The sequence below is a fragment of the Cornus florida genome, unplaced genomic scaffold (assembly GCF_030987335.1).
Source record: "Cornus florida cultivar Cherokee Brave unplaced genomic scaffold, ASM3098733v1 CherokeeBrave_3.0.0_Hap2_Chr06, whole genome shotgun sequence".
Classification (NCBI taxonomy): domain Eukaryota; kingdom Viridiplantae; phylum Streptophyta; class Magnoliopsida; order Cornales; family Cornaceae; genus Cornus; species Cornus florida.
The window spans coordinates 97,253,195-97,276,354 of NW_026775576.1; the positions used below are offsets into that span (position 1 = coordinate 97,253,195).

At 35.4% G+C, this 23,160-nt stretch overlaps 2 protein-coding genes across 2 annotated transcripts; both read right to left on the minus strand.

Annotated features, from left to right (window-relative positions):
- Positions 1–7,835: 7,835 nt before the first annotated feature.
- On the minus strand, positions 7,836–11,292 carry LOC132313167 (multiple organellar RNA editing factor 6, mitochondrial-like). The gene is made up of 4 exons (XM_059811845.1): positions 10,866–11,292; positions 10,417–10,514; positions 10,249–10,314; positions 7,836–8,402 (listed from the first exon to the last, which is right to left on the minus strand). The coding sequence occupies exons 1-4, from the start codon at positions 10,907–10,909 to the stop codon at positions 8,182–8,184; spliced, it is 429 nt and encodes a 142-aa protein (XP_059667828.1). The 5' UTR covers positions 10,910–11,292; the 3' UTR covers positions 7,836–8,181.
- A 1,354-nt stretch (positions 11,293–12,646) lies between these two features.
- On the minus strand, positions 12,647–21,368 carry LOC132313164 (multiple organellar RNA editing factor 5, chloroplastic/mitochondrial-like). The gene is made up of 4 exons (XM_059811844.1): positions 20,831–21,368; positions 20,343–20,446; positions 20,192–20,257; positions 12,647–13,039 (listed from the first exon to the last, which is right to left on the minus strand). Exons 1-4 carry the CDS (start codon positions 21,247–21,249, stop codon positions 12,927–12,929), a joined length of 702 nt encoding a protein of 233 aa, XP_059667827.1. The 5' UTR covers positions 21,250–21,368; the 3' UTR covers positions 12,647–12,926.
- Positions 21,369–23,160: the final 1,792 nt, after the last annotated feature.

The following is a 23,160-nucleotide window of genomic DNA, read 5'->3' on the forward strand; positions in this document are numbered from 1 at the left end:
TACTGTTTTGAATTTTTAAATTGTAATGTTGCTCCTTTTGCTACTATGAGATCACACTATTCAGAGCAAAATAGTTATGGGAATCCTGTTAGGTGGCAAGCTCCTCTAGTGGACGTGATTAAAGTTAATACTGATGCATCATTTTGCAAAGTATTATGTGAGGCTGGAGGTGGAATGGTTCTGTGTGATCATAAGGGAAAGGTGTTGCGATTGGCGTCTTTTTTCTTTCAAAGAGTTTCAGATCCATTAGTGGCTGAAGGTTTGGTGCTTCGAAAGGTTATGGACCAGGTTATTCGTTGGGGTTACAGCCGTATTGTGTTTAAGATTGATGCAGAGGTCATCGTCAAGGTTGCGATGTTGGATGGGTCTTCATCTCTTTTACTTAGCTCTCTAGTAGAAATATTTGTGAATGGCTTCATCATCACCCTGATTTTGATTTGGTGTATACGCCTAGAGCAGGGAATGAGTGTTGGGTTTATTTCCTTCTATATGGAGGAAAGCCCAAGTGGGTTTTATTAAAGCCCAAAGCCCAGCTCTTTAGGGTAAATAACCCTAAGGAAGTCAGAATAAAAAAAGAGAGAGACCAGCAGTAGCTTTCACAAGAAAGAGAAGAAAAACGCAGGTTTTTCCTAGTCTGCCTAGATTTCATCAAACATCCGATCCTGCTTCGTCCGTGGTCCAATCGAGCTGAAATTTAGAGGAAAGGTTCACGACTCAATTATTTAAAATCTGAACGGTGGAGATCGGATATTGAGCTTGGAAACAGTGATTCGTACTCGTGAACAGTAACCGGGTTTTGGTTTTTTCTATTCTGCCCAGATTTCATCAAACGTCCGATCCTGCTTCGTCCGTGGTCCGATTGAGCTGAAAATTGGAGGAGAGGTTCACGACTCAATGAGTTAAAATCTGAATGATGGAGATCGGATTTTGAGCTCAGGAACAGTGATTCGTACTCGTGAACAGTAACCAGGTTTTGGTATTTTTTTCTCTCCAATTCTCTTTATTTTTGCCAAGATTGTTGATATCTTGATGATATGTATTGTAGCCTCTAATTACAATTAGAGAAGACTTTGTGTACCCTTTATTTGGTTGATTGTGGAGATTTCAACTGGACTAGATCCTGTGGTTTTTGTTCCTCACACTGGGGAAATTTTGCACGTAAAAAATTGCTTGTGTTCTTGTGGGTTGGTGTGATGGATTTTCTTTTCTATTATTTTTAGCACATATAAAATTAGAGATACACTATATTTGCTTGCATATAGGGAGAAGAGTTATTCCGCTAATTTATTTATTGTTATCTCTCCAAACAATGAGGTTGCCCATGTAGTTGCTGCTTATGCCTTACAAGAGAAATTACATGTTTATGGGATGATAATTCCCATAGTTTGTTTTGCATAAAGCTAGTTTGGATGTAATTTCTGATTCTAATCAATAAATATGTTTTTTTGCTTGTGAAAAAAAAAAAAAAAAAAAAATAGAAAACTTTTAGGACTAATTTGGTGTGGTGAAATGAAATAAAAGAAAGTGGAATGGAATGATTTTTTTTTCATTCTCGTATTTGGTGCCAATTTTAAAGTTATAATCATCATTCCCCACTATTTTTAGAGAATTATCATTCCATCAAAATCATTCCACCTTCCAACAAAAGGAATGACCATTCCATTCCATTCTCATTCTATTCCCACCTTCATTCTCATTTCATTCCAATTTATTCCACCACCCCAAACTAACCATTAGAATACATTAGCAACATTAACTCTCTCTCTCTCTCCTCTTCTTTACAATAAGATTGTTTGATAATTCTGTTTATTTTAATAATTTATTAATAATAATAATAAATAAATAAATGAGCACCACATCCATGTATATGGTGTTCATTTATTAATTATTTTTTTGTAATGAAGAATCAACTCGCAAGGCATATATTTTAAATTTGTGGTTGGTTGGTAAATTTTGAATATTTTATGTGCAAAAACTTGCAAACCACACATAACTTTTAACCTTAGTTGTTTTTACGCTTTGTGAGAATCGAACCTAGTTTACCTAGAATGGTCTCCTTTTTTTTCTTTTTTTCTTTTTTTTTGTCCTTTACAAATAATAATAATAATAATAAATTACTAAAATAAATAGAGTTACCAGGCAATCTTATTGTAGAGAACAGGAGAGAGAGAATTAACATCCTTAAGGTATTCTAAAGGTTTTCTAAACTTTTATTAAATTTGTTGCAGTGATTTAACATAAGCCATAAATATATCTTAAATGACACATCATTTGGTAGAAAATTCAACTTATGATAACTTAAAGGAGTTTTAACTCAAAAGATCAAGTCCATCTGTGTCTTAGTGTCTGTCTAAACCGCTAGTGAATAGGCGTGTAAATACCAGAGGACTGGTGGATGGGTAAATCGATGACGTGTGAGTAGATAATTTAGGAAATTAAATATATTTGGTACATATATAATTATTTTTATTCATAAAAACACTCACATATCTACTTTTTACTTTCACACCACTAAACTCTCAACTTTTCATTTTAAAACGGGCTAGTGGACAAAAATTTTAGTATACATAAATCATCATTCTGCGCTAAGGCTATAGCCTTTGTCAAACCACATGTTATCATTTCTTACTAATTATACCCACGTTAACTTTATTTTTTCCCTTCCCCTAGCATTACCCTCAAAATGGACCATGTCACTTTCCTAACTGGTGCACTTAAAGGTCTTTTGTGCACATGTCCAAACCATCTTAACTGAATTTCTCTCATTCTTTTTATAAGTAAGATAATCATTAAAAAGTGAACAAACGGGGAACACATCCCGCAAAAGCTACACAAGGAACAAACAGGCCCCTTTTTGCTAGTCTAAAACAAAAATTATAATTTATATGAATAAGCAAATAAAATGGGTGCTTTAAGCTTTATTTTTATTTGAAGATGAACTATAAGACAATGCATAGCAAAGGGCAAATGGAACTTCCTTTTTCGTAATTAAAAAAAAAAAAAAAACTATTTGTGAGTTAATAAATCCTGCATAGCATAATTAGCAAGCATTTCAATTTTCCTCCTATGAATTTTAGAGTCCTTAAAATATTTTTATTTTTTTGTATTTTTGACAGACTATTTTACACGCCTTACCCCGATGGACTGGATCTTAACCTCGACTTAGACTTTAAAAAAAATATGTTTTTTATGTTGAAACAAACTAAACTTTAATACTGAGAATAAGTAGACAAATTTACCAACACATCCCTGTAATCTTTTAGTAGTAAACATTTCATTTCGATACTCCCGCCAATATTTCAAATTTACCCCCATTCCTCTCTTTTTCCTCTTGAACCAAAGCTCCTCTCTCTCTCTCTCCCTCTCCCATTTGGTAAATTCGTTTCACCACTCCAATGACAGGTTTTCTCTTTCTCTCTCTGTGACGGCCATGATTTTTCAAGTCATTGCGTCCTGTGATGAACCGAAGTTTGACCCGATAATGGATCCGAATGTGGAAGCAAAAATAGAAACCAAGTCTCTAGAGATGCAATGCAACTCTAATACGCCAAAGTGACCTTCCATCAGGCCATGGAACTCAACGAGAACCAACACGGAAGAAAAAGATCGAAAAAAGACCAAATAAGCCCTCAATAACAAAATAGTCTTTTTACATGGAAACGTCTCTAGAAATGTATATCATCCCTAAGATACAATCATGACTTCTCATGAAGCCACGGAAACAAAAGGAAAACAAGTGGAAGCGACATTTTAAAAAGGGACAAATTTAGCCCCAAGGGCAAAATGGTAATTTCCTGCAAGATTTAGGTACTACTGAGCACACCATTGGAAAGACGACGAAAAAAAAAATCAAGTTAGACTCCAAAATCACTTGATTCGGAGTTCGGATGGAAAAGAAAAGTCAAAACAAAGTTTTGACGTCGCCGCAGCCATGAATAGAGTTTTGACAGCAATGAACAGTGTTTTGACAGCAGTGAATAGTGACCTGGGCAAAATGCTGAAATTCGTGTGCCGTTTTGAGGCACTAAATGACGTTTTTTGAAAAACACGAAAAAGAAACCCACCTCAAAACAATTTTTCCAAGCTGACCATGTCAAAAGAAAAAATTATTTTTGACGTGAAATTTCTAAAATGCCCTTATAATAGACTTTTTCAAAAAATGTATATGCGCATAGAAAATCAGATTTGTCACAAGATTTTTGAGACCAAGACGGCATTTTTTGAAAAAAAATGTTATAAAGAAACCCCTCCTAAAAATTTGATTTTCTGTGCGCATATGCATTTTTTGAAAAAGTCTGTTATAAGGGATTTTGAAAATTTCACGTCAAAAATAAAATTTTCTTTTGATATAGTCAGCTTGGAAAAATTATTTTGAAGGGGTTTTTTTTCGTGCTTTTCCAAAAAACGTCGTTCAGTGCCTCAAAACGGCACACGAAGTCCAATATTTTGCCCAGGTCACTATTCACTGCTGTCAAAACACTGTTCATTGCTGTCAAAACACTATTCACGGCCGTGGCGACGTTTAAACTTTGTTTTGACTTTTTTCTTCCATCCGGACTCCGAATCAAGTGATTTTTGAGTTTAACTTGATTTTATTTTATTTTATTTATTTTTTTTGTCGTCTTTCCAATGATGTGCTCGGTAGCACCCAAATCTTGCTAAAAATTACCATTTTGCCCTTGGGGCAAAACTTGTCTGTTTTTAAAACGTCGCTTCCGCTTGTTTTCCTTTTGTTTCCGTGGCTTTATGAGAAGTCATGATTGTATCTTAGGGATGATATACATTTCTAGAGACGTTATTTCCAAGTAAAAAGACCATTTTGCCCTTGAGGGCTTATTTAGTCTTTTTCCGATCTTTTTCTTCCGTGTTGGTTCTCGATGAGTTCCGTGGCCTCATGGAAGGTCACTTTGGTGTCTTATAGATGCATTACATCTCTAGAGACTTGGTTTATATTTTCGCTTCCGCATTCGGATCCGTTATTGAGTCAAACTTTGGTTCATCACAGGACGCACTGACTTGAAAAACCAGTATCGTCACACTCTCACTCTTCTCTTTTCTTGTCATACAGAGCTCTGTCTTCCTTATTCACTCTCCATCTTACGTATCCTCTCTTCACTCATTTTCTTTTCTATTTTATTTCTTCTTATCAATGTAATTTTTTTTTTTTTTTTTGTGTGTGAATTATATCTATTGAATGGACTTGAGATGGTTTTGGAGTACAAAGTTGTTTGACAATTGAGACTTTTGTGGTCGCATAATATTACTTGTTAGGTTGATTTAATGTACTAATTAAATGTACATTGTGTCTGAAATAAAAGGTAATATGAAAAATTAATAATGCATGGATATGCTCATAGAGTTTTAGGTTTATTGCACTATCAAGAATGTATTAATATTGAAGTGTTTGGCAGGGCTTCATGTGTTCGGATAACTATGAGCCTTAGAAGCCCTATTTTTTTTTTTTTTTTTGGTGAAAATTGACACTTTGTAGGTCATTTGTTACTCTCAGAAGCTTATCAAATCTTTTGAATTAGAACTATCCATATGATCCTTCATAAAACACCAATTGTCTATTCGTGTATAAATTGCGATTCCAGCAAAAAGAGAAAAAAAGGAACAAGAAGCAAAGCTAAGCAAATAATTCTCTCCATCAAATTGCTTCCCTTGAGTTGTGATGGCAAGGACAGCCTTGCATAGTTATTCAGTCTGTCTCTCCTTGTTGGGAGAAATGTCGGCTCTCATACCTCATATGCTCAATTTTCTGGATTAATTGGATTACCCTATGATTGGTTAAGATTCGTAGCATTTTTTCCATTATTATTGATTCAATAAACAAAAAGGGAGGTAACCTATATTCTGAGCACTGGCTGCACCCTCTTCTGGCAAGGTCATCTAACTACAATGTATACAGCTTTGGAGTTGTTCTTTTAGAAATATTATCTGATAAACGAGCAATAGACAAGAATCGGCCATCTGGAGAGCACAACCTGGTGGACTGGGCAAAACCATATCTGACCAACAAACGTAAAATTTTCCATGTTCTTGATGTCTGTCTCGAAGGCCAGTATTCACTGGGACAGGCCCTGAAGGCAGTTAACCTTGCCTTTCAGTGCCTATATACAAAACCTAAGTTGAGGCCAAACATGGATGAGGTGGTAACAGTTTTAGAGCAGCTTCAGGATCTGAAGGATATGGTTAAAAATACACAAAAAGAGCGCCAATTAAACTGCAATGGGCATTCTAGTGGTGGACATAGGTCCTGCAGAAGCAGCGCAAAGGAAGATCCTACAGCGCCTGCATATCCCCGGCCTTCAGCTTCTCCTCTCTATACTTAAAAAAGGTTAGGTTCTTTTCGGGCAGTGATTTCTCTCCTCTAGGAAATCAGGCATATACATTAACTGTATTTTGGTAAAGCACTGTACAGTTCTATAATTTACCTTTGACATTTTTAATGATTATACTTGGAATCATGGAGCAAACATGAATATTGTCAGTGTTTTGGAGAATGTCAATGCTACATGGCAATCAAAGAAGCATATCCTTCTAGACTTGTAATTGGATTTTGGCAGAGAACTACTTAGCTCGTTCAGCTCATTCTGAGTATATTTTTTGTTGGAGTGGATGCAACTGTTTTTTGCATTTATAATCTCTTGGTTGAGAACATTCTTGGATATCTAGGTTAAAGTCAAGTGATGAAATTGCTTAAACAATTAGATCATTTTTTCTTTTTTCATTTATATTTCCCTGATGTTGCATTATAGGTTTTATTTGATTATTTCTCTTAAAATGGTTTTTAGAACTGTAAAAACATAAAATAACTGATTTTCAATTGGGTCTTTCTTGTTGTGCTACAAGCTCTTATTATTTATCTTCTGTGCAAATTTGTTCAGATAATGATATTTTAAACGATTTTGGAGACCATAAGTTTTACCTTTACTGAAGAGGATGGAGGAAAAACCAAAAAACAAAAAGGATATCATAACATGAACCTGAATCTTGTGAGTTGCGCTGAATGGTTGTGGAATATGATTAGCATGCCAGAGGGAGGCTTTTTTATTTATTTTTGCTTAAACTAAATTTATCAAAATAAAAGTAAATTAAATAACAACAAAGCAAAAATTAAGTACAAGTAAAGTAAAATAGAGTTTGAGAGATGACACTAGGATTTTTAATGAGGAAACCTCGATTGACAAAAAGACCAGTTATTGGGAGAACTTCTGAGACTGTCATGCGGTCTCGAGCGAAACGATCCACTAAGATTGAAGTAAGTTATGTTTGGAGTAAAGTACAGTCAGACTCGTACCTTATTGTTCTATAAAAAATCAATTGTCAGCAATCTTTGACTTTGCTACTCCCCGTCCAACAACTCTCGACCTCAGGCTCTCTTTTGATCTTTGTAGAAGGATTATTGGTAAATCAAATAACATTCTACGAATGTTTTGATTCCTTCAAAGTGTAATCTAATCACCCATTTTCTTCAAATTTGAAGTTGACGTAGAAAACTAGAAGCTCTGCTTTTTCTGAAATATCATGAATTGCCTCTACTGTCAACATGCGTTACCTCTTAGTGTATTAAAAAAGTACCTTGACTCGCATATTATTAATCAATACATGTTTTACGCATAATTCAAGGTATTTGTCCGGTGCCAAAAAAATGGGATCAATGTCAAGACAAATTTAAGGGCATAGCCACCCGGTCGCATTGAAATGCCATAAGTGATGACGCAACATGTTATTAAAACATGAAAAGAGAGTCAGAAGAGAATATACTCCTGTCAATTTCTCATTGATATTTCATCCCACTTTTACCATCATATGGGAAAAAGAAAACCAAATTTTATCCGATCGAAGCAACATGTAATTGAATTTAGATTAAAGAAACACAAGAAATTCCCGTTAAAAAATTTGTAAATATTTGTGAGGTCTATTGGAGAATAACAAAAGCAATATGAGAGGAGGTGAAAGATTCCAGAATATTAATAGACAGCTTGTAAATATTTACAGTCAATGACGCCCTCATATCATAGAGCTTGTATTATTTTTCTCTCGAAAATTCATTTCATGCATGATGTAAGAGCTTTAGTCCCAGCAGCTAAGATATGATGTCCTCCTATTTTTTTATACTCGACTATAGACCATAATTCCAATCAAGCAAACAAACGACACCAACATGACATCCAGTTACTGCCCATTTTCACTTTTACGGCGCAACTCTCGCAACTCATTATAACGGGTTCGGTAATAACTCATTCCTGTGAATAGCATACTGGGTTCGGGGTCTTCGTCTTCGTCTGTCTCCAAGTTCCTCCTCTGGCACCATTCGGTATATTTATGGTCTGCGTCCATTCTCTCTTGCCTCTCGGGAGACCTTTTAACTATCTCTCCGTCCACACACAGCTCCCCTGCAAATCATGAAATAACACACATATTTAGAATCATGGAACATAACATTTTTAACTTTCCATTTTTTCAAGATATGGGTAAAGAAGTACTTCAAGATATTGGATTGTCAGTAACCGGTAGTATTTTTTGATATTACACTGCTTCCAATGTGGACTAATACCTCTTTTGTACTAATATACTAGTTGAAAACATAGGCCAATAACCAATAATGACGACTTTAGACTATTACTGCTATTCTTTGGTAAAAATCATTAGGTGTATAGTTGGATAAGGTTTGGTGGAAGCCAAACATCCTCCTTCCTTTTATACCGGAGACAAGATCCCGATACAACCTTGCACCCATGGCCCAGTAGTAAGCCTGGTATTAATCAAACAAACAAGTAAACAAACACTGCAATAAATGTTACCAATCTATCTTGAGTGTGTGCAATCAAACATATTCCCTCCCGAAAAGCTTTAAAATTGAAATAGTCTGAGATAAAAGATTGTAGAATAGACATTCCTGACTATACTTGATTGAATTAACACCAGAAGAAGTATCGAGGAGGATATGGCCATTTGCTATAGCAGTATCATTGCCAGCTTTGGGATTCAGAGACTAATATTTAGTCAGAATCTTGTCACAGGTTAGGCTAAAGTCATCATTCTGACTAAGATTCAAGTTTATGGCTTATAGTTTCTAAAATGTACGGTATGAAATTTCATGTTTTGACCACTCTCATTTTATGAGAATTTTGCTTCTTAGTTGCCGCCAAACCCCAATAAAATAACATATAGCTCGTTCAATAGTTACTTTGTACCCGTTTGCCGTTCCTAAAAAAAAAAAAAAAAGGGACCTTGTAGTAGAACTATCATCAAATTGCTAACGTATTAAAAAAAAAAACAGGTTAAGTGTTTGATAATAAATTAAATAAAGTACAATTCACAATCAAAGTACTTTTTTAATTTGTTTCGTAACAGTATTTTTAAAGCATTCCTATTGCTAATTTTACAATAATATCCTTTAATAGAATGTTACTTATTTCATAAAAAAGTACTTTATAAAAGGGGTAAAATTGTATTTATGAAAAATATAAAAGGATAAAATTCTGTAAGGAAAAACAGCTAAATTTTAACTTCACCCAATACTGAAAATATAGTGTATAAAAGAAATGCTCCTAGTGGGAATGAAAAGCTAAAATACCAAAAAATTTATTGAGGAAACTGGTTAATCATTTTAAATTAAAAAGTGATCTCATAAATAAGAATAATACAATAACTTTCTCTGTACTTTTACCATGAATTTGACACTATTTTAAAATTTTGCCAATCCATAAAGATTACTTAGTGATAGCTTTGTTCTGTGTACATTGTAGTGGAAAGCATAATGGACTGCTTATTCCCTTAATAGGTGAGGCCTTCAGGCAAAAGCGAGAGTAGGCTGCGTTCTATTGATTTTTTTGTCTATAAGTTCTTTAGCATATAAAAATATTATATATAAATATACATATAATACAAATAATATTTAGGGTAAAAAAGAAAAAACATATATGACAATAAATACAAATACTATAGACATGAGCATCAATGACATTCACATCACTTTTGACAAGCTAGTCCTAAGATAAAAATAACTTAATTCAGAAATGACAAAGCTTCTGAATTAAAAATAACCTTTCACACGTGATGAAGTAATACAAACATGAAGAAATGTTTTTGGCGAAAAACTATCTATACCAAATTCATGTATCAACAATGAATGGAAACATAATCTAACATAGTTGGCATGTGCATGAATTGCACTCTTAACTGGAAATCTTAATGGAAATTTTAGATAGCATATAGATAGATTTTCAGGAGACTTACCACCATAATCCTTATACTCTACATCAACATAAGAATCAGGTATGACAAACAGAACACCGGGCAGACCTATAAAATTAGGAAAATGTTACCGACCATTCAAATTAAATCAATCATCTAACATAAATAATTACAACTAAGAAACCAACACAGGCTACACAGCTCACACACCTTCAAGCTTTTTCGATGTCTCTTCATCAATCTCGCATCCAAACCCAAAATACTCCTCACAAGATACTTTGTAAATCTTCTTTTTTGCTTCCTCTTCGCTGATATATCATAACAAATACATTTTTTACCATAATGATGAAACCCAAAATTAAAAATGAGTTGTAATAGACAACATAATAAAACATATAATAAACTCTTTGTAATCTTCATTACCTAATTAGAAATAGAGATATCCATTAGTTCTAATACTAACCTACTAAAATGCATAAACCCTAAAATTTAGTAATTAGGCAAAGTTAAAAAGCTAGGGTTAGGGTTAGGGTTAGGGTTAGGGTTAGGGCTAGGGCTAGAATCTCTCTAACATACAAAACTCTCATACAGAACACCAAAATCCTCCGCCAAATAATTATATATTCATATCTAGAGTATATATGTGTGAGAAAATTTACCTTCCCAGAACCTTAGCAAGTGTTTGGATGTAACAATCGATCATCTGCTGCTAATTGGCGTCTTTGCCACCGGGCGTGTACATGACAGTGAGCCAGTGCTCGTGATCCAAGCCTGGAAATGGAAATGGCAGAGGGAAATCCAAGGGAGGCCGTTTGCTGAAATTCACTATGCATCGTATCTGGTTAAACCGAATTGCCGCTGGAGCGGCGAACCGGACGGAGTGATAGAACAAGCTCGTGGATCCGATTGATCGAACGAAGCCATAAAATGAAGGTGCTTTGGCTATGGAAGAAGAGGATGAGAAGAGGCGTTTGGAGAAGAATAGATACGACGAGGATGATCACACGGCCAAGATTCTTCCCGCCATTGTGGCCGGCATGTGAAATAAAATGACTCGGTGCGTAGGCGTTTAACTAGCAGAGGACTGGTGTGGGGTGTTTTAGTTTACGTACAATCGATGACGTGTAAGTGGATGATTGGTTGTACCCTCAATAGAAAAGTGATACAAATTTTAGAATAAGGGTTAAGTGCATTAAAATGATATTTTAAAGGGATGAAGAAAAAAAGAAAACAAAAATAGTGAATATCATAAACCCCTCTACTATTATTTAAAAACTCCACAAATTTTAAAAAATTAGTATATCATCCTCATTCAGTGTGTTTGCCTATGCCCTAATTTTTAGGGTTACTCCCGAAGTTGCAATGAATGGTTAAGTGAATTGACATTTATTACGAGTTTAGTAGTACACCTACGAAAACCATCCTGCAAGTGTTGGATCATTCGGTTCTAAACTTCAATTAATTTGGGTAATTAGTAGTAAGAATTGAAGAAAAAATAATTAAAACTCGGTTGAAATTTGCTTTTGCATCTAAAGTACAAAAACAAAAAATAAAAATTTGAGATTAGTAAAATTGGTCAAAGCTTTCAAATAAATAAAAAGGAATGAAAATGAAAGTATATCACAATATAAAATTACCAAGAAGGAGTTTCACATTTCAAAGTTATAATCATCACAATATCATGCATAATCATATACAAGTATATATTTTTTCACTTTCGTAAATACTCTTTTTCACTATTCCAAAGCTAACAAACACCTCTTATAGTCAAGATCATCAGTCTTGCAAACTAAAGAAAAGGTGTCAACAGTAGAACAAAAACCACTACAACAAAAGAAAAAAAATAGTGCTACAGAAAGACCTCCCCATGACGTCAGTGATGAGCCTACTGAAAAAAAACCACCGGTGAGAAAACCAAACACACCAGTGCAGGCACCAGAGATGACAGACATCGGCAAAGGACGCAGATGCATCAGATCCACTCCCAGCGCAAAACACCAAAAAGCTCCAAAAAGGAGCGGACAAACAACCCAACTCCGGCAACCTAGCAACCATCAACCCTCAGAAACAGCGCATATCAGGAGGAACAAAAACTCACGATGAACATGAGTATATATTTTTTCAATTTCATAAATACTCTTAGTTATAGAATTGCTTGACAACAGCATATGGTAATATCATGAATTGCCTTTACCGTGGGCTTGTGTTAGACGAAATTGAATTTGGATGGAGTGAAAAAGGGGATGATCGAATGCGGATGCCTATGGTGTCATTTGTACGACAAATTTTTATACCTTGTACATTTGTACAACAATTAGTGAGAGTGCTTTGGCAAAACAAAAAAACATCCTAAAACATATATATGCTGCTTCCTATCATCTAGTTATTGGATCATAGGACTAACCTGGTCGTACACTTTTAAGGGAAAAAAAAAAAAAAATGTATCAACCGGATAAAAATAAATACATAGATAACATGATATAATTAAATATTTACGGTGAACGACACCCCGAGATCATAAAGCTTGTACTATTTCTCTCTCAAACTTTTTTTCATGCATATGATGTAACCAGCAGCTAAGATAAGATATCCTCCTATTTTCTTATACTCAACTATAGACCATAATTCCAATCATGCAAAAAATGACACCAACATGACATGGAACAACCATTATGGTTTACTGCATATTTTAACGGCGCTTCTTCACTTCGTCTACTTCTTCACTTCTCGCCTAATCTTCGTGCTTCTCGAGCTCTTTCAGGCACACGAGTCTCATCCATCCAAGAACGCTTGGGGGGCCTTTCAACTCTCTTTCCGTTCACAAACAGGTCCCCTGCAAATCATCAAATAACATATATATTCAGAATCATGGAACATTTTAACTTTCCTTTTTTCAAGATATGGGTAAATAAGACTTGAGCCGTAATTGGTTGTATTTGATATTACACTGGTTCCAATGTGGACTAAGAGCTCTGTGGTACTAATATAGTTGAAAACATAGGCCAATAACTGAGAATGATGACTTTAGACTATTACTGCTTTTCTTTTGTAAAAAACGTAAGGTGTATAGTTGGTGATTAGTTGGATAAGGTTGGTTCGGTGGGAAGACGAACATCCTCCTTTTATACCGGGGACAAGATCCCGATACTACCTTGCACCCATGGGCCAATAGTAAGCCTGGTATTAGTCAAGTAAACAAACAGTGCAAAAAATGTTGCCATTCTATCTTGAGTGTGCAATGAAACATTTTCCCTCCCGAAAAGTTCTAAAATTGAAATAGTTTGTGATAAAAAATTGCAGAACAGACATTCCCGACCACACTTGATTACTTATCCAGGGAATCAACATTAGAAGAAGTATCTAGGAGGCTACGGCCATTTGCTATAGCATATGTAGATGCGAAGGAAAGCCCCTTCTATTGATGGAAAACTTTTTTCTTACACCAAAACATTCTCCCTTTTCCTTCCTTTGTTTCCTCATTTATATTACATTGCTTGCTACCCTAATCCCCTTTTTTGGACCCCAAGTTGGGAGTAAATAGGCCCGGTTCTCCCCTTGGGCCGTACCATTTTAAGGGTCGGGCCCGATATGAATGTGGTTGGACTAGGCGGTTTGATAGGGTCACTCCCAAATGGGCGAGCTAGGCTGCATTCGGCCCAGTGAAGTTTCTGCCCCTTCATCTAGGGATGTCAATTTTTACCGCCCCGCCCCGTTAATAACGGATATGGGAATACTTTTTATACCATTGGGGCGGGCATGGATACAAATTTTGTACCCATCGCGGGTCACAAGGTGGGTAAGAGTTCAGTATACATATCCTAGGGGCCCCGCCCCGCTAAACATATAATTATATTTAATATATATATATATATATACATATATATATATATAAATATATATAATATTAATAACTTATTTTAGCAGCTTACCCAGTTACTCATCTCTTACAATCCTAATTTGAAATATAAACTTGGTATTAAATTTGTTTTTGTTTTAGTTATGGTGAAAGTTGGAGCTTAGAACTTCTTGTGATTTGGTTGTATTAAACTTTTATTTTTGTTTATTATGTTCTCTAAATTATGTTATGTGCATGTTATTTTTTTATTTTTGTTGGGATACATAATTTCATTTATGTTGTGACATTCCCAGACTTTCCACATTTAAATAGCAGGAGCTTAAGCTCCAAAAAGTGGGAGAAAAAAAATTGTTAACAGGACGGGCACGGGGGCGTAATATTTCCCTACGAGACGGGGCTGGATATGAAAATCCAACCCGTCGCGGGTCTCGGGGCGGGCATGGACTTGACAAAAATTAAAAAGGGCGGGGCAGGATTTAGGGAAACCCGCTCCAAACCCGTCCCGTTGCCATCCCTACCTTCATCTTGTCATGTGAACAACCCTCAATGGCAACCATGGTGGCCCTATGCATTTGCACGGCTTCCTCCTCTTCCATTTGTTATGTAACCTTGTGCTTTGACACCCAGGTTGCCCAAATTCTTTGGGGCTTTGCGAACCAATGCACCGTGAAAGATAGTTCCGAGAATGAGGACCAGCTTGAAAGCTTCAACTGCCGCTCTTTGATCACATTCCTCGACCATGCTCAGCTCGAGGTTAAATCTAGTGAGGAAAGCCCGCAACCTTTATCCCTTCTGTTGCTTCACAGTAAATAGACTCGATACGCTTTTCTGAATTTGTTGATTTCCGAAGTATTGTGCCATGAATACTTCGCACAATTGGCGAAAACTTCCAATAGTTCCCTTTGGTAGGTGTTTGAACCACTTGAGAGCTATCCGGCAAGACTTGTTGGGAACACTCGAAACATTAGGGCATCGCCATCGTTATGCAGGGCCACCTTCAGCTGAACATGGTAAACGTGATCAATCGGATCCCTTGACCCGTCAAATGACGTGAACGATGGAATAATGTACTTCTTCGGTTTGGGACATTTCAATATCTCCTTAGTAAAAGGGGAATCGACCATGTCAACATAGGCCTTTGCAGCCATGTCAGCCGATGTCGGTGCCTTCAGGTACTTAAGTCGCTCTCCCACTTCACGTTAAACTTGCATTCGAATATTTGCTTTGGACATTTCTTCGAACACCTGGGGTGTATTTGACCTCTGAGCAACTGTCTTGCTGGTGCTTTCTTGCTTGGCCGCTTGATCCTTTAGTTCGCCTTCAAACTCCTTTCGACGGGGGTCAAGGTGCACAGATCCAGCTCAATCATTCTGAGGGTCTGCCTCGTTTGCCGCCACCTGATCTGTTGGCGGTGGCGGTGGACGAGGCACCATCTCGCGCTCCAATCGTGATCAGAGCTCGGCATTTTCTCTGGGCAATATTTCCACAACCTCCGCGTTTTCTTATCGATCGTTCATGTCGTCTCATTAGCCTCCTGATGTTGCATGCTTTGTCCTCCGACCATAGTCCCAAAACGCAGTTGTGTCATCAATTAGATCGGAAAGCAACAAGAAAATCACTTGTCGCTTCCCACAGACGGTGTCGGCACCATATGTAGATGGTAAGAAAATCCCCTTCTATTGATGGAAAGCTTTTTTCTTACACCAAAACATTCTCCCTCTTCCTTCCTTTGTTTCCTTATTTATATTACACTGCTTGCTACCCTAATCCAATTTTTTGGACTCCAAGTTGGGAGTAAATAGGCCTGGTTCTCTCCTTGGGCCGTCCCATTTTAAGGGCAGGCTCGATATGAATGTGGTTGGACTTGACGGTTGGACGGGGCAACTCCCAAATGGGCAGGTTGGGCGCGTTCGGCCCAATGAGGTTTCTGTCCCTTCACAGTATCCTTACGAGCTTTGAGCTTCAGAGACTAATATTTAGTCAGAAACTTGTCACAGGTTAGGCTCAAGTCATCATTCTAAATTTCTAACTAAGGTTCAAGTTTACTGCTTATAGTTTCTAAAATGTACAGTATAAAATTTCATGTTTCAATCACTCGTTTTATGAATATTTTGTTTCTTAGTGGCCGCCAAACCCCAATCCAATAACATATAGCTCGTTTATTAGTTACTTTGTGCCCGTTTGGCATTGCTACTAGAATTATAAATAAAAAAAAGATTTTGTCGCTATCAAAAAAATGTTGTTAGGAGAACAAAATAAAAAGAAAAAATAAACATGTTAGGCGATTGATAATAAAATATATAAAGTACATTTCACAATGAAAGTACTTTTTAATTTGTTTCCCAACAATATTTTTAAAAGTATTCCTATTACTAATTTTACAATATAATGACGACTTTATAAAAAAAAGGGGGCAAAATTGTATTTATGAAAAATTAAAAAAAAAGGATAAAATTGTCTAAGAAAAAACAATTACATAAAATATACCACCTCTACTCAGCAACTAAATTTTAGCTTCACTCAAAAGCTTTACTGAACTAAAATCGGCAACCATTAAAAGTGTTGTTTTTTTTAATAAGTAACCATTAAAAGTTAAAAGTGTTTTTAATGGTTAACAAACAAATCTAAAAGAAATTTAAAAAATAATAATAAAAGTGCTTTAAGCGGTTGAAAAGCAATCCCAAACAGGCTCTTTCATAGAAAATGAAATCTCAATAAACATTCAAATATATTACAATCAACATGTAAGGATCCCAATATTGAAAATATAGTGTATAAAAGGAATGCACCTAATAGGAATGAAAAGGTAAAACACTAAAAAAATATATAGAGGAAACTGGTTAATCATTTTAAATAAATAATAATAATATAATGATCTCATAATTGAGAATAATACAAATAACTTTCTTTGTACATATACCATGAATTTGACACTATTTTAAAATTTTCCCAATCGATAAACATTATTTGGTTATGATTACTAAGGGCATGTTCACTAACAGGAATTAATTCCAACTACTTTCTGCTGTCAATTCCTGAAAAGTTGCTTTCTTTGATTCCTCCACTTTGCATAGGAATTACTTTCCTTACTATAGCGCTACTTATCTCCCCATAAAAGTGACGCTAAAGCCACTCGTTTATATCACAAGATTTACAATTTCCTCACCCTCACATTGTTACTAGAAGACAGCAATCCTAGAATCAACTAGTGACAACCAGTGATCGGCGACGGAGACGACACCAACGGCAGCCGATGGCTGGCAAGTGTGCAAGGTCTTCTTTCTATCTCTTCTCAGATTTCTTTTTTCTCTATCTATATTGGGGTCTGATGTTTTTTTCGTCAATTTTGTTTTTGTTGAATTTTCTTTTCAGATCTCGGTTGCCCTTTTTCTGTTTAGGAAAATAAACATCATTGTTCTTTACTTGATTTGAATCATATACATATGTGTGTGTGTGTGTATTATATTAACATATATGTGTGCCTATATATATACATACATAAACATATATATAACCTTCGTAAATCTCAAATCTTTTAAATCCTGTAAGGAATCGGCCATTTCTTGATATTTATCGATCAAGAGTGAAGGCAAGTTCATCTTCTTCACATTCATTATGTGAATGTGGTCATTTTTTTTTACTTGTCAAAAAAAAAAAAAAAAGAATGTGATCGTTTTAATCTAGAATTTAGGGTTTTTTTTTTTTTTGTTGGTATATTCATCTTTGAAATTGGGGCTGGTTTGGTAAACATTGCAACCACCTCATTCTTAGTCTCTCTAATAGCCCAATCCAGCCAATCCCTCTCCACTCTCTTTCCCTCTCTCCAGCACCCTTTTCGCTCCATCTAGGAAATTGTCAGTTGGTTGCGAACACAAGGAATTTTGATGAGCTTAATATTGGTGGGTATATATACTTATAAGCTTATATATATACGATTTTCTATGTGGGGTTCATTGGTTTTGTACTGTGCATGTATATAGTATTGTGTTTGTATATCAAATTTCTTTGGTTCTTGTTGCCTTCTATATATATATTATATATATATGGTGTAACATTTACGATAATCTTTAAACAAAAAACTGATACATATTTAACACTGCAACATATGGATCCAAAATTGCATGCATGCTTATCAGAAAGAAGTCCAAATTTACATCCTATACAAGCTTCAAATACTCATTTTCATGTTTGGTCTTGGGTAAGTTGAAAAGCAATTATGAAATATCAAAATGTTTAGAAGGGAATAACAATGCCTGATATTTTCCAAATCCAATATGTTAGAACTGAATTTCTTTTTCTCATTCTATTTTGTTCCCTCTTGTATGAAGATTTCAGCTAATTTCCTTACCAGTTATAGTTTGTGTTCGTAGCATGAAATTTAACTCAGCATTCCACCTAACTTGACAATTTTGTTCCCTGTTGTTTATGATGCATATATACAAATTTGAACTTATCCACCCCTGTAAAATAAATGTCAATGAGTTTCAGATTTTCATAGAAGAATTGCTCTGCCTTCCTTGACATAGTGTGTGTTTGTACGTGCCTATGAATTGTTCCCTGTTTTTGGATTTCATTGATGGATTAATTGCTAGAACCAATGCGGGCAGCTTTATTAATCCCTAACCTAACTTTACCGTGTGTTTCTGTGTGCCTATGAGTGGTTAATTTTGTTTGATAGTCAATTAACAACTGCCTAATGGGATTCCTATTCCTTAGCCACTAGTATCTGTAACAAGATACAATCTTTATTGTCATAGTGATGGATCAAAGTACTCAATTATTGGATGGGGACAACGTGGCTGAGGATCAAAGTACTAAAGTTGTATGGAGTGACAAAAATGAAAAGATCTTCATAACTTTGACGGAAGAAGAAAGAAAGAATGGAAATCGGAAAGGCACCACCTTTTCTTTGATGGAAGAAGAAAGAAAAAATGGGAATCGGAAAGGCACCACCTTCTCAAAGTCGAGTAAATGTTACATAGGAGCAAATTCAATAAATGGGTGGATCCCGTGAGCTAATTGCAAATGAGTTGTGAAACAACTATCGTTATAGATGAATCACTTCTATTTGAATTATGTAAAATTGCCACTTTATTTGGATTAATTTTCTATTTGGATGCTATTTGGATTCATGTTATAATATGCTCCATGTTACTTCTATCATGCGATTCTATCATATTGTTGTCCTTAGTTGTTCTTGCCAAGTCTTGCAATACAGTTATCATTATTCTTGTGAATTATTAAGTTCAAATGTAATTGATATCTCACAGCCCTAATCATATAAAGATCTAAAAACAATTATTTCGTGAAGGTTGCATCATATAAAGATCTTTTTTTTTTCTTTTTTTTTTTTAAAATTTCCAATTTCTAAAAAATGCAACTTTATTATATTATGTCTCTAAATGCAACTTCGAAGTTTTAACTATTGTTCCAATTCAAGAACCAAAAGCAAAAACACATTTTTTTATTAAACACATTTTGTGTGTTTTGCTTTCAAATTTTGAAAATGAACATGATTTTAGTTTCTGTTTTAGTTCTAAGAAATCAAAATCATAATTTTACTTTTCGAGAAAGCAAAAGTAGGAATTAATTCATGTTAGCTAACAGGCCCTTAGTGATAGCTTTGTTCTGTGTCCATTGTAGTGGAAAGCATAATGTACTGCTTATTGCCTTATTAGGGGAGGTCTCAAGGCAAAAGCGCAGGCTGCATGGGCAACCCTATTGATTTTTTTGTCTTAAGCTCTTTAGCATATAAAAATATTATATATAAATATACATATAATAAAAATAATATTGGGGCAAAGAAGAAGAAACATGTACAACAATAAATACAAATACTGTAGACAAGAGCGTCAACGACATTCACATCACTTTTTAACAAGCTAGTCCTATGATAAAAGTAACTTAATTCAGACATGTCAAAGCTTCTGATTAAAAATAAATAAAAAATAACCTTGCATACATGATGATGTAACACAAACATGAAGAAATGTATTTGCCAAAGAACTATATGTATCAACGAATGAAAACATAATCTAAGATAGTTCGCATGTACATCATCATTGCACTCTTAACAGAAATCTTAATGACATTTTAGATAGCAGCTTGATATATTTTCAGAAGACTTACCACCATAGTCCTTAGTCTCTTCATCAACATAAGAATCAGGTAGGACATGCAGAACACCGGGCAGACCTATAAAATTTGGAAAATGTGATCACTCAAATTAAATCAATTATCTCACACAATTACAACTAAGAAACCAACACACCACACAAACCTTCAAGCTTCTTCGATGTCTCTTCATCAATCTCGCACCCAAACCCAAAGTACTTCTTACAAGAACAAGATACATTGTAAATCTTCTTTTTTGCTTCCTCTTCGCTGATATGCCATAACAAGTACACTTTTACCATAATGATAAACCCAAAACTACACATGAATTGTAATAGACAACATAAAGAAACATAAAAAAATCTTTGGAGTCTTCATTACCTAATTAGAAATAGAGATCTCCATTAGGCCTAATACTAACCTACTAAAATGCATAAACCCTACAATTTAGTAATTAGACAAAGTAAAAGGTAGGGTTAGGGTTAAAATTAGAATCTCTCTCTAGGCAAAATCCTCCCCCAAATAATTTATCTCACGCAGAAACACACAAAAACCCTTTCTCTCCGTCTATATCTGTATATTTCTCTCTCCACAATCATTTCTATTTATGTATTTATATTCATAACTATACTATATGTGTGTGAGAAAATTTACCTTCCGAGAACCTTAGCAAGTGTTTGGATGTAACAATCGATCATCTGGTTCTTGGTGGATGTTTCGCCACCGGGCCTGTCCATGACAATGAGCCAGTGTTCGAAATCGCAGCCCGGAAATAGCGAAAGTATCTCCGGGGGAGGCCGTTCGACGATATTCGACCCGGAGTTAAGCGGCAAGTAGGTAGACCCGCCGGAACTGTTCACTTCACACCGTATCTGGTTAAACCGAATCGCCGCTGGAGCGGCGAACCGGACGGTGTGAGAGACCAAGCTCGTGGATCCGATTGATCGAACAAAGCCAGAAAATGAAGGTGCTTTGGCTATGGAAGAAGAGGATGAGAGGAGCCGTTTGGAGAAACACAGATAGGATGACGATGATCGCACGGCCAAGATTGATCGGGCTACTCTTGCCGCCATTGTCTGGGTGTGCTAAACCGGGGACTCGGTGAAAAGGCGTGTAAAATACCAGAGTACTGGTGAGGGTGTGTTTTAGGTTTTTACGTGAAATCGATGACGCGTGAGTAGATAATTTAGGAACTCGAATATATTTGGTACATAAATCATTTTTTTTAGGCAAAAAAACATAAAACCTCCCTCAAGTATTAAAAATTAGTATTTTACCCACCTAAACTACAAAATTGAGCAAGTCAATCTCTCAATTATCAGAAATGATCAGTTTCACCCCTAGACAATCCTTTCCGGCACAAATGGAGCGCGTGAGGATACTTTCTGATATAATTCCATAACTGCCCTTGCAATATGACCGTTGTAGCCCTGTCTATAAATTGAGTCCAAAATTCCTTTCTTTCTTCCTCCAACTGCAACTGCAACTGCTCCCCTCTCCGGGTGCAGAAAAAAAGACTCCATTAAAGTTGAAAAAGTTAAGGTCAGATGGGTGTATATATATGTGTGTGTGTATTTCTGTACTTTATATATATATATATATATATAATCTATATGTATATATGTTTTCCATTTTAGCAATTGTGTGGTGATATCTTTGTATAAGTAGAGGTTGTCCTTTGAGCAGTGTCATAAAAAATCTTGGGAGTAGCCTTGCCTCTCAATTCATTTGAATTTTTTTTGTTGGTTGCATTTTAGGATATTCATGGTTAAGGACCACCAATGGGCAGAGTATATTTTCAAATCTATAGGTAATCTGGTGGAACTTATATTTATATGTGTGAAAAAAAGTTCATTGTTAAAGAAGTATATCCAACAAAGGACGGACCCAATAATTGAATATTGCAAAAACCTAAAAGAACAAGTCTATCGGGTCATAAAGGTTGTGAAACAATATTTCCACACAGGATTATATTCCTGAGCATATAACACCATTGAGGAATGAACTTTAAACAATCATTCTTGAAACTAGTACTGTTTGTATCTTCAAAAGCTCCCAGAAACTGAAGAATACATATTTCCAAACAAGACCAAAAATGGGTAATACCCAAATGATATAACACCAAATGGGACATCATTTACTCGATTAAATCCAAATGAGATCAGTTTGAACAAATCAGAACCACTAAATCAATGCAAAAAAAAAAAAAAAAACCTTATATTAGAGGTGTGAACTTTAATCCCAAATTAGTAGCAAATAAATCAAATACTCTATCTACAACATTTGTAAATCAATCGTACTCAGAATATTCATGCTCATAAATAGAAAATAACAAGACTATAGCGATTCGAAGATGAGATTGATAAAGAACGAAAGACATGCCTGCTAATGATTCAAAATGTAGAGCCTCCTTTGTTCAAATTTCAAAGGATCATTATTCGATTATGCGTGCTTAGACATAAATATATGTATATACATATGGATATCTTTTTAGAGAGAGAAAGATGTGGAGTGAGAAACAATTTCACTAACCATACAACATCATTGGACAAAGAATCAACATTATACTAATGAGATACTTTGTAAGAGAGAGGGAGAAAGAACAGGGAGAGAGTGCACTTATTCAACTTTGGGTCAAACCAGTTGCATTGCCTTGGCTGAGTTTGATAGAATATCTTTGATACCACAAGCTCTCTTTCTTTCTCTTCTTCATGTTGACCCAAGTGACATTGGTGCACCCAATTAGTTTTTTCAGGTTTTTTATTCTTGCCAAAGTTTGTGTAGAGAACTAGGATTTTTTTACACCCTTTCTGTTTACCACTAACCATGACCGGCCTAGTCTTGCCGGCTTTGTGCCACCGAGTTTCTCCACCTTGCAAGTCACATTCGGTTTGAGAAGATTAATACCCAGAGGAAGGAGCTTGAAAGGTTGAATTTTGAGGGTATTGATACTAACAAGCCAAGCTGCCCAAGTTATCTTCTTC

What these genes read in the sequence shown, in the direction of transcription:
- LOC132313164 (XM_059811844.1), bottom strand. Translation starts at nt 21,249, where the DNA reads ATGGCGGCAAGAGTAGCCCGATCAATCTTGGCCGTGCGATCATCGTCA. An exon ending in CTTGCTAAGGTTCTCGGAAG is followed by an intron (nt 20,447 to 20,830) that starts GTAAATTTTCTC and finishes ATGGCATATCAG; the next exon opens with CGAAGAGGAAGCAAAAAAGA. An exon ending in AGAGACTAAGGACTATGGTG is followed by an intron (nt 13,040 to 20,191) that starts GTAAGTCTTCTG and finishes GATGATTTGCAG; the next exon opens with GGGACCTGTTTGTGAACGGA.
- LOC132313167 (XM_059811845.1), bottom strand. Translation starts at nt 10,909, where the DNA reads ATGATCGATTGTTACATCCAAACACTTGCTAAGGTTCTGGGAAG. An exon ending in CTTGCTAAGGTTCTGGGAAG is followed by an intron (nt 10,515 to 10,865) that starts GTAAATTTTCTC and finishes ATGATATATCAG; the next exon opens with CGAAGAGGAAGCAAAAAAGA. An exon ending in AGAGTATAAGGATTATGGTG is followed by an intron (nt 8,403 to 10,248) that starts GTAAGTCTCCTG and finishes CATGATTTGCAG; the next exon opens with GGGAGCTGTGTGTGGACGGA.